We start from the raw sequence: 11,531 nt of genomic DNA, 5'->3' as shown, positions 1-11,531 counted from the left end.
TTTCCAATGTTTAATAGCCAAACAATAGCAATAAATGAATACCTGCATTATGAAACTGTGTGCTTCTACAATAAATTATCGCAACACACCTTTCATCAATACATTCTTCATGCACTGTGTAATGTTTACAAAAATGTCAAAGAGACAGAAAAGAAATCTTTTCCAGGGTGTGTTGGTTGGTTGTGCGCTACACTGTTAATGCTGTATCAAACTATTGTGTAATATAATACCATTCATTGGCATTGTATTTGGGATTGCAGGAAGATTGGCTCCTTTTGGGTTCCAGTAACACAAACTATAAAACAAATATTATCCAAAGAGGTTGTTTTGGATCCTGGCTTCCTTATTCTGGGATTGTACCCAGAAAACATGAGGTACACAAAAAGTGACAGAATGTTTATTGATATGGGTTTGTTACAAGCAAAAAGATTAATTGCACTAAAATGAAAAAAAAAAACAAGGGAACCGAGTATCACACAGTGGATAAAACAAATGATGGTGGCTTTGCCATTGGAGCGGATAACATGTATACTGAAAAGGAAATTGGATGTTTTTGAGAAGGTGTGGAGACCATTTGTGAATTTTGTAGAAGGATTTGTATTATCTGAGGAGGACGAGGACTGAGGGCAATGACATTTGATTTGGAATAATGACAAATTTAGGCCTTTAATGGAGTGATAAATCTGACGACTTTTTTGTTTTCTTTTTGCTGTCTGAGAGGAGTGTATGTTCATGTAGTATTTAGAATGTTGGACTGTTTGTAAGTCATTAAAATGTAAAAAATAATAAAGATATTGTTGGAAAAAAACATATAATACAGATGCCACTTAGTTTCAATACAAGATTCAATTACTGTTTGCCCTGGATGGTCGATACTTAACCAACCAAGCAAAGAATTTTCTACCTTCTTCTCCAAAGGTGTCTTTGAGAGGCTTTACTGTCACCTTGTGGTCAAAAAGAATAAGTACTGAAAACCTTCCCATTTTAAATCCCACTATTGAACCCACGAGTAGCTTAAAAACAGAGATGCAGTGAGCAATAACTGCTTTCAATATTTTAATGCAAACATAACAAATCCTGTTTAGAAAACAGCAACCGAGTGTGTACAGCAACTTAAATAGCTAATTAAAAAAGAACAACAAAAGCAGCAGAACAATGATAAGCAACAGTTAAAAAATCAATGGATGAACTGAGACAAAAAACCCCTCATATTTTCTAGCTGACATCATGACCAACATGCTCATGTTCTTAAAGATTATACTGCACAAGTATTCAAAAACGATGTGACAACCGTTTGCCGTATGTACAAGACAGCTTCACAAGTACGAGTAGTCAGACTTGGTGACTCGACCCTGACAGCTACAAGAATTTAAGTTACAACTTTTTTTTCCTCTTAACTCTCTTTATAAAAACGGTTTGCAAACTAGTACTTAGCATTTCTCCTGTCTCTTTTTCCCAGCCTCTTGCTTAACAAGAACTCTTGGCACTCGCAGCTTGATACAGTAATCAGTGCAGGGCAATTTTTTATACACCTGAACTGTAATTTTGTCAATTGAAAGACACTGAGGTAAAGTAATTCGATACATGTCTTTTATTTTAACACTGCAAACTGATTACCACACGGAACACAAATATTACCAGGTTTTATAATCTTCATTATTATACACGTAATCCACATGCAGCACCAGGAATATGAAAAACATGGGAATGACATTACTCTCCAAATCAACAGAAAGAGAATTATTAACATATGCATACTGTATACTGAAGTAACAAATGGTTTAATTGATCCAAACATAACTGTGTAAGTATGTGTGACACAACGAATAATAATAGACTTCTGCTGGACTGCTGATCATAGCTTCAGGGAGTTGACCTCTATGATCTGCTGCAGGATGTTGTCTACGTCATTGGTCTCCAGGCTGATGCCGGCCAGGTCCAGCTGGGGCAGGAGGGCCGTGAGAAGCACTACCACGTTGTTGCGGATGTCATGCAGATTCTCCTGCACAGACCTGAGCGTACAACAGATTTGTCACTACAGCAAGAAACCCAAACAGCTCAGATTTCACTTCTTGTTTGAAGAAAATCTTTTCTGGGAGAACTGAGCTTTTGTATCGTGTATGAATAGGTGTAAAAGGCTACAAGTGAGATGTTTACGAGGTGTTCCTTTATCAAAACCTGTAAAGTTGAAGTGAAATAAATCGCAGTCTTGACTGATACTCGGTCCATTTATCTACACGTACCTTGTGCAGATGAAGGTAAATATAAATTAAGCATTAAGCATTAAGCATTGTAGCTCAGGTGGCAGAGCAGGTCAGCCACTAATCAGAAGGTCAGTGGTTCGATCACAGGCTGCCTCCTGGCTGCATGCCAAATATCCTTGGGCAAGATACTAACCCCATGTTTACCTACTGGTGGTGGTCAGAGGGCCCGGTGGCGCCAGTGTTCGGCAGCCTCGCCTCTGTCAGTGCGCCCCAGGGCAGCTGTGGCTACAATGTAGCTTGCCATTACCAGTGTGTGAATGTGTGAATGACTGTAGTGAATGTAGTGTGAAGCGCTTTGGGGTCCTTAGGGACTGAGTAAAGCGCTATACAAATGCAGGCCATTTACCATTAGGCAAATTAGAACAATATCAATATATAGCTTGGGTCCCTGTCTACACAGCTGCATGTAGACGTCTGTACAGCGCACTCACCTGTTGTCTTCATGGGCCTCAGTGTCACTGAGTCTTGTTCTCGTCTGGCTGTCAGTCTTTTCCTTCCTGGCTCTGCTCAGTTCAGGCTGGTTGTTGGACTCACTCACAGCTTTTAACCCGTGAAGTTCTGCAGCCTGAATCAGGCCAGAGGATGAAGTAGAGCACTGATAGACAGCAGGAGATAATCAAAGATTATTTCATTTAAATCAGATTTAACTGGTTTAAAATAAATCACATTACACTGCAGTATTTATCATTCTTTTTAATAATTCACTCTTTTGTGCTTGATTTGTTCGTATGATTACAAAACACTCAACTACTTATTAAGATGATCAAACATTATACTTGGGATTACCTTAGATTAATATATTTTAGTAGCTAAATTCAGCTCTGCAAGTCAAATCAAATTTCACTTTTTTTTTAATTTAAAGCTCCAATCACAAACAAGTCACTTCAAGGTGCTTAATATTGTAAGGTAAAAAGGCCCTACAACATCAGAAAAAATGACGTCATCATACGATGCTCTGTGAGCAAGGGCTTGGCGACAGTGCCAAGGGAAAAACTCCCCTTTAACAGGAAGAAACCTCCTGCAGAATCAGGCTCAGGGAGCGGCAGCTATCCGCTCTGACCGGATGGTAGTGAGAGGAAAGAAAAGGGAGACGAGAGAGAGAGACGGGACAAAAGGAAACTATGGAAGAGAGAGAGCCAGAGTTTAATAACTGCTAATGATTAAATAAAGCAGTGGGGTGTGAAAAGATATCACCTAGAAACTCTATATTGTTGAAAATATATGCTTTAAATCAATGTATTCAGGCCACTTTAACCAGAAAGAATTATTATTACATGTCCTTCAAGTGTTTAATAACTACTAAAAGTAAATATCAAAAGAGGCTCATTACAAGAAGGAATGATGAGAATCAAAAGAAAATCATGATAGAGTAAAATGTGAGTCTAACCAACATTTAAATAAACTAAAAAGGCAAAAATGGTTCTAAATGGTTTCTGACCTCAGCCATGTCCGTCTGACAGCCGACCTCTTTGCGTCCCGATGGTTTCTCCAGCGTCTGCGTTGGACATTTTTCGTCGCTGTCATCATTTGTCATCGTTCCTCGAGTTGTCTTTGTGATTTCCAGACCTAGAAGGCTGCGGAGCTTCTCGGCCTCTTTCTCCAACCCAACCAGCCTCTGCATTTTAGCCTCCCGGTTAGCCCCTTCTGTGGGCAGCACCCTGCTCTGCTGCCCTTCTGTTCGACTCAGCGGGGGCACTATCACAGTCTGCTGTGTGGAGGGGAGCGAGTGCTGCCATGTGTTGCCGGTGTGGGTTTGCGGTGGGTTTGTGTCTGAGTTCTCTACCCGGCTGCTGGCGTCCTTTTTGTTTTTTTCTGGGGATAATGTCTTGACTATATCACTTTGTTTCCCAGAATGCAACTCCTTATCCGTAACTGCTGAATCGGACTGGTGAAGCTTCCAAAGGTACCGCTTCTTTTTAACAACGTACAGTATTGAATCTGACATCCTTTTGGGGTTACAAAAAAGCAGGGTTAATCGGTTAATACAAGGTATTAAACACTGATATATGTATCTATACACACACACACACACACACACACATATATATATATATATATATATAAATTAATTACTACACTATATCCAACCATTATCTAAAGCACAAGTTTGCATCAATACACTTGGATTAGACTGGAATTAGATTCTCTTTTTTATTCGATTCAATCTTTCCCCACCTTAAAGTTTCTAAGTGCTCCTCCTCTTCTGTCTCCATGTCTGCGTTTTCCGTTTTGTCGCTCTCTTCATCCTGAAGCCTCTTGTCACTTATCTCATTTTCCTCGGGCGACGCTCCTTTTGCAATTTCATTCTTCTTTTTAGTGACCGTGTCTCTTCCAGCGGCCTCCTCCCGCGTTTGCGTGTCCGTGTCCGACCGTGACTCGTCATTCGCGAAAGTGTCATTTAGATCTGTGAGTTCATCTGCGTTTTCCACTTTGCTGGGCTTAGATGAACTCCGTAAGACGATTTGATGTTTAGACACTTGTTCCTCTACCTCAGACACCTGCAATGAAAACAGCCGAACGCACCTGTGAGATACAGTACGGGTCCTTTACTGTCGGTGAGAAAAACACAACAAAGATAAGAAACAAACAAATTTACATACCTCTAGTGATTTTCGTTTTGTGCCTCTGGAGTACTCTCTGCAAGATAAAAACACGGATAATCACGTTATGCTCTGGTTTATCGTCAGTAAATATAATTGTCTCTGCTGGAACTAACTAACTAACTGAACCTATGAAGGCTATTCGGGGATTGCGCACACAAGTTATTCTGCTTAGTAAATCTGAGCCCTAATCAGACATGATGAATCAAGTTGTCTGTAAGACTTCGCTGTTATTTGTTGATTTAAGGATTGTTTTTGTGTGACTCCTGCGGGCACTGGATTTTCTGAATACGATGTCGTGCAGCGGTGATTAAAACTAAACGTAAAACAATATCTTGGGCAGCTTCGTGTGCATAGTGGTGGTTTTAAATAGGCTTTGGGCTGGAAACCATCAGTATCTGCTAACGCTGGGGTATACCCTAGACTGTTTGTCAGTCTGCAGGGCTAACGCAGAGACCCGAACAACCGTTCACACCTACAGCCAATTTAGAATCACCTTAGCAAAGAATATCTTTGGACTGTGGGAGGAAGTCCGAGTAACCACGCACTGAAAAAAAAAAACATGTTAACTTTCCAGAGTAATGCTATAAGTAAATGCCACACAAATACTCAGGGCTGTAAAACAATCAGAGTTTCTTGGTGTAAGTTCAATAGAATATTTCTCAGTTATTTAGTTATAAAACAAAAATTATTCTGCAACAATCAACAACTGAAACTAGGTATTAAGTAGGGCTGCCACGATTAGTCGACTAGTCACGATTACATCGACTATTAAAATCGTCGACGACTGATTTAATAGTTGACGCGTCGTTTGAAGCTTTGTAAGATCACAAAAGACGCAGGAATAAGTAGTAGGATTTAAGAGTGTAATAACGGACTGAAACAGAAGATGGCAGCACTGCATGTACAAGGATGCCAGCTGCCGTTAAACCCCGAAGAAGAGGAAGCTGTGTCCCAGAATTCATAGCGCAGCCCAGAACAGTTGTCAACAATGGCGGAAGCTAGTTAGCTTTAATATTACTCTTATTATTCTTTCTGGGTCGCAAAAGAAATGTTTAACATATTTTCAGGTGAGAATGTAACTGTGTAAACCTCAAATATCTGCTCAGTTTATCAAGACACCACATATTTTCAAAAGCGCTCCGACGTTTTCGGAGACGTCTGTTACCCACTAGCTCGATAGCTAGCCGGGGGCAAGGCTCACTAGAGCCGTGAGAACACCGGACTCCCGGCAAATCGTTTTCAAACCCACCGCCGTCTTTCGCTACTCAGGTTAAACATGATATATAAGTCACTTAGATAACTTAAAATGTTATTGTTTGGCCTTTTTTAGTATTTTATTTGTTCCTGAGTAAATCGGTTTGGCTGAGATTAGAGTTATAGTTTTTACACAGCTGAATAAACGTCAAGCAGACAGCTGATTATCAGAAGTGTGAGATGCTGGAGAATATACTCTGGTGTCCTGTTATATTTTAGATAGCAAGGAGTTTATTAAACTTCACCGAAACAATCTGCAAATTTCATTAAAATTTAATAAACTATCATCTGGTCTTTATTTTTAGTTAGCACATACCTTAAACACTTAAAGCTGTAAGCTAATGATAGTTATATAAGAGCAGATGCTGCTGGTACAATAAGCTGTACGTTTTACGTCCAATGGATGCATGATCTGATTAGTCAACTAATCGCAAAAATATTCGGTGACTAGTCGACTATCAAAATAATCGTTTGTGGCAGCCCTAGTATTAAGTTACTAAATTCATTGAGTAACTAAGCAGTAGGGTTGTTTTTGTCACAGACCATCAGGTTTCTTTTTGTTACATAAGTAGTCGCCCCCTGTCGTCCATTAGGAAGATTTCAGGTTCAAGTCACATCCATCTTTTACATGCAGTCTATGGGCAGACCACAGTCACTTTAGTCTCTGCATCACTCACTAACTGCTGTCAGTGAGCGGTTTATAACCTTGTGGTTTATCTTAGTACATTTGTATCTAACAGATTTCTGTCAAAAGTTGCCAAATTTAAGCAAATTAGATGTTGCCCTTTCTGCTGACTTCTGCTTAAGTGTCTAAATAACAGACCTAAAGCGTTTTGTGTACTGAAGAGCAACATAGAACCATATTTTAAAGAGCTAATTGATTCTTATCAGTTAGAGGAGACCATAAGTAAACTTTTCTCAGACACACATAGAGTCACATGGACAACCGCCGGAAATAAGTGCATGAAACCACAAAACGGCATGTGAAGCCACAAGAGCAAGCAGGCATGCAGAAAGAGCTGCAGTGCGATATATCCGTCCATGTACGAATTTTCACATACAGTCAAAGTTTCAGAGGTGTAAAGAAATGGGAATTTACAGTTTCTTGTGGCTTTTCTGATAGCTCGCTGTTAACAGCTCCTCGTGTTCTTCTGTTTCCTCTGGTGACGAGCAGCTTCTGTAAAGACAAAGAGACTTGTGCTTACTTTGAATTCAGTCAGCAGCAGCTTTGGCGAAAATTGAAAATGACGTTTTGCATCATACAAGCCATTAGAAATATCTGTCTTTGTTTAAGAAAAGCAGTGAAATAAAAAGTAAACAAGGGAGAAAATGAATGCAAAGGACACGCGGGGTTCAGAAAGGGCTCGTGCTCGATCTATTAACCACAGAGAGCGCTAAAATATGACCATGCAGAGTTAAACGATTAAAGGCAGACTAAAAAAAAGGAAATGGTGACTACTGATGCTGAAGAGGCTAAAATATCTTGACCTCTAGTCCACAGAATAGTTCAAGAAAAAAAATATAGGTCTGCCTGCCTGCTAAAATTCAGTGTCTCCACTCTGTGCTCTGACTTCATTAAGATAATACTAAAATTTGAAGTCTTAATTTTAGCAAGATTAACTCGTTAAGTTACCTGGTAGCTGATTAGCTTCACTTGATAAAATGACGAGCATATCAGAGGAAGAGCTGAGGTTCAGCTATCAATTTTGTCTCTGGATTAATAATAATAATAATAATGGATTGGATTTATATAGCGCTTTTCAAGGCACCCAAAGCGCTTTACAATGCCACTATTCATTCACTCACTGGTGGAGGCAAGCTACGGTTGTAGCCACAGCTGCCCTGACAGAAGCGAGGCAGGCTGCCATATCGCACCATCGGCCCCTCTGGCCAACATCAGTAGGCGGTAGGGTAAAGTGTCTTGCCCAAGGACACAACGACCAGGACAGAGAGCCCGGGGATCGCAACCAGCGACCTTCCGGTTACAGATACGCTTCCCAGCCCCCTGAGCCACGGTCGCCCACATTAACCAGAGTGAACTCTGTCTGGACTCACTCCATGACAAAGAGACCATGGATTATGGTGTTCACAGGTGGCTTTGTGATGTGCAGTGAGAGCAGGTGGAAGCGAGCCTGGAGTGGTGGAGGTATGCTCTGAGAGAGGGGGAATGAAAGCCAGCAGAAGCGACAAAATGTGTGTGAATGAGAGGGAGACAAGTGGAAAGGCGAACACACACAAGCGAGGGGAAGAAGAGAGTGCAGCCAGGGTGGAGTGACTGAAAACAAATGTCAGAGGTGATTCGAAACAGAAGAATAGCATCTAGAGCGAAAAATAAGGTTTACAAGATGGTATTATATAATGTTTGCAGAAGCTCTGAGCTGAAAATATTACGATTTTCATTGTAAATGATCAGAATGGACCAAATTAGAAATGAATATATCAGCTCAAGATGAGCAGCTTGGAGACAAAGTTAGTCTACGTCCACATTAGCCTGGATAAATTTCAAAACAGTGTTTTCCGCGTCCACACTATCGTTTTCAGAGAGTTGTGTGTCCACATTGAAATGACCGAAAACGACCGCGTGTGCATGCGTGAAATGCGAGACGATTCATTTCTCATGAATGAATCATTTCTGTCTGCCGTTTATTTACTTTCCGGCTTTACCGAATTTTTTAAATGGACTAACAATGAGGTGGAGTTGTTGCTGCGAGTAACACAAAAGTACAAAGTTGCAAAAGCAACTTCAAAGAATTTGAAGAGAAGCTATCCGGAGCATGTACAGACTGATATTAATCTTTAATAGAGCTGTCAAAATTGAGAGCAAACAAAACTGCTGTGTAATGCCCTCCGCTATCTTAGTTGAATTGGTCACATGACTGCATCACATGACTAAAATGTGTCATCGTTTTCGCAAAGTCTCCGGGTTCGTTGTCCACACTGTGATGCGAAAACAGCATTTTAAAATGTATCCGTTTTGGAGAGCGTTTTCAGAACGCTGTTTTCCTTGACCGAAAACGCCGTCTCAGTGTGGACGTCTCAAGTGAAAACGTATTAGTGTGGACATGGCCTCAGAGAGACAAAGCTAAGATGATTTGGATATGTGCAGAGGAGGCAGTGGATATATGTATATATATATGTGTGTGTGCTGGACAAAGATGCTGTAGATGCAGATGCAAGGCAGGAGGAAAAGAGGAAGACCACAGAGAAGACAAATGGATGTGGTGAAAGACATCTAGAAAGTTAGCGTGACAGAGGAGGATGTTACGAGTTAGGGTTATGTGGAAGCCGATGATCTGCTGTGGCGGCCCAGCAATAGAGCAGCCGAAAGAAGAATAAGAAGAATGGACTGATAAATGCTGCCTGACACAAATAATTAGGTTTTCCAGCAGTGTAATGTTGCTCAGTGTTGTTGAACATGATCCAGCTTTTGCATTCATTATGTAATTGTGCTTCTTACTCAAGACAGTGGTGCAGTTAAAATCAGGAGAAATAATATGAAATACCCACCTGTAACGTGAATTTGGGTTCTGGCTGCAGGTCCAGCTCTCAGGAGCAATTCTGTAAAAGCCGTCAGGGATGCTTCGCCACTTGAGACACTCTTCACACTGTAACCACATGGGACCCCTGTAAATACAACAGCTGTCAGTAAGATAAAGTTGGCAATAAAGATATACTTAACTATTTTTATCTCAGTAAGTCTAGACTTGTGCACACAACAGATCTCTTCAAGATCTATCTATCTATCTATCTATCTATCTATCTATCTATCTATCTATCTATCTATCTATCTATCTATCTATCTATCTATCTATCTATATATAAACTTTTGGCTTAATGGTTTATATAGATGATATTTTTATGTTCCTTGTCTCTGTAATTTTACCCAAGAGCCTGAGTCTCACTCCTTTGGTTTAATATAGATATGATATTATGACTTTGATAAACAGCCAAGTTCTAACATGCACTGGCCTGCGGCTGATCTGAACGTTGGAATGAGGATATGTTATTAGCACTCTACATTTTGGTCATGAAAAAACCTGAAAACTGCGGGAAACCCTTCCGAGTCGAACAGCACGCTTCCTCAAAACAGTGTGCGGCGATGTGGAACAGAGGGGCTTTGAAGCACACTGATCTTATTTGATGGGTGAGTGAGGAGTGTTCGATTATCAGCAGTGACATGTTTGTAAACCACCTGTATAGAAAAGCAGTGCACTAATAATATTGGGCGCCACTGAACGCAGTGTAAGGGTTTATTGAGGGTTTTTTTATTATTTCCTCTTTTGATAGTACTATTTACCATGTGTCTAGCTTTGGCATCCGTTACTTTTTTATTCCTCTAGCTGTCTGCTCCACCCTAGTTATTTATACTTGTCACCCAACCTTTATTTACCTTTCCTACCTTTCTGAGTTCTACATTCAGACTTTCTGTTTGAACTGCACTTAATACTCTGCACGTATTTAGAGCCAGATGAACCGGATGAGTGTTCACTGTTTGCACTACAGCTATACCAGGTCTGGGTCTATACTTGTTAGACCATTGATGGACTGGCTTTTCTAGTCTTACAGACCACCCCAAGTGCTCTAGACTACAAGTCAAAACACACCATACAGTACCTTATTCCATACACTTCAAGCCTTCACGTCTCACGTCCATGGCCTGTTTCAAGTCACCAGTTAGCCTAACATGCTATCTTTGGTTTGTCGGAGGAAGTAGCCAGAGGGCACTCACAAGAGCACATGAGGAACATGAAAACTCCACACAGGGTTCAAACCGGGAACTTTCTTGTCGTTGGGCGACAGGGTTAACCACCACAACACCACGCAGTTTTGTTTTTTAGAACTAGAAATAAAAGTTAAAGCTGAATTTTAAAAAAAGGCTTATGCTGTATGTGAGAAATGGCCCAAGGGCACAGCCAGCCTATTGCATAATGACAACTTCAATTGATCTCTGTGCAGCTGCAGCAGCCTTTGTGTGAGAACAGCAACAATGAATACCACCTGATGATACAAAGCAACGACGGACATGCAAGAGAACACTGAGGCCTCACCCCTCATAATGGCAACACCAACTGAGTAAAAAACACCTTAGTTAGCCAACAGACTCCACGTTAATAGGCCTATACAACTTTGTAATGGCAACTTTAGAAATTATTATTAGTCTACAATGATGTCAGCTTGTAACAGTGTTATAAACAAGCATTTTTTCTATATATTTATAGCTCGGTAAAAGGACAAATAACCATAGCTTATTTATCAGCTTTCATACTGTAAACCTGTATTCAGAGCCTCAACATACAATGTTTACGCAATGTATTATTTGTTTATAATTTGTAATATGAAAGCATCACACATAACTTACAATAAAGTATCAACGTTCTAATAATGCAGCTAATTTAACAGCAACTATTTC

The 11,531-nt window shown here is 40.4% G+C and overlaps 1 protein-coding gene across 1 annotated transcript in view; it reads right to left on the bottom strand.

Annotated features, from left to right (window-relative positions):
- Positions 1-1,043: 1,043 nt before the first annotated feature.
- Positions 1,044-11,531, bottom strand: part of LOC146524787 (MORC family CW-type zinc finger protein 3) — a 15,825-nt gene continuing 5,337 nt past the window's right edge. The window contains exons 11-17 of the mRNA XM_085173781.1: positions 9,629-9,745; positions 7,221-7,298; positions 4,865-4,901; positions 4,440-4,762; positions 3,703-4,210; positions 2,696-2,859; positions 1,044-2,012 (exon numbers count right to left, since the gene is read on the bottom strand). Of these exons, the coding sequence (XP_085029907.1) occupies positions 1,856-2,012; positions 2,696-2,859; positions 3,703-4,210; positions 4,440-4,762; positions 4,865-4,901; positions 7,221-7,298; positions 9,629-9,745 (1,384 nt within the window). The 3' untranslated portion in view covers positions 1,044-1,855. The remainder of the gene's footprint in view (positions 2,013-2,695; positions 2,860-3,702; positions 4,211-4,439; positions 4,763-4,864; positions 4,902-7,220; positions 7,299-9,628; positions 9,746-11,531) is intronic.

The sequence above is a fragment of the Neolamprologus multifasciatus genome, chromosome 2 (genome assembly GCF_963576455.1).
Source record: "Neolamprologus multifasciatus chromosome 2, fNeoMul1.2, whole genome shotgun sequence".
Classification (NCBI taxonomy): domain Eukaryota; kingdom Metazoa; phylum Chordata; class Actinopteri; order Cichliformes; family Cichlidae; genus Neolamprologus; species Neolamprologus multifasciatus.
Note: the sequence above shows the minus strand (reverse complement) of the source record. Positions and strands in the feature narration are given on the sequence as shown.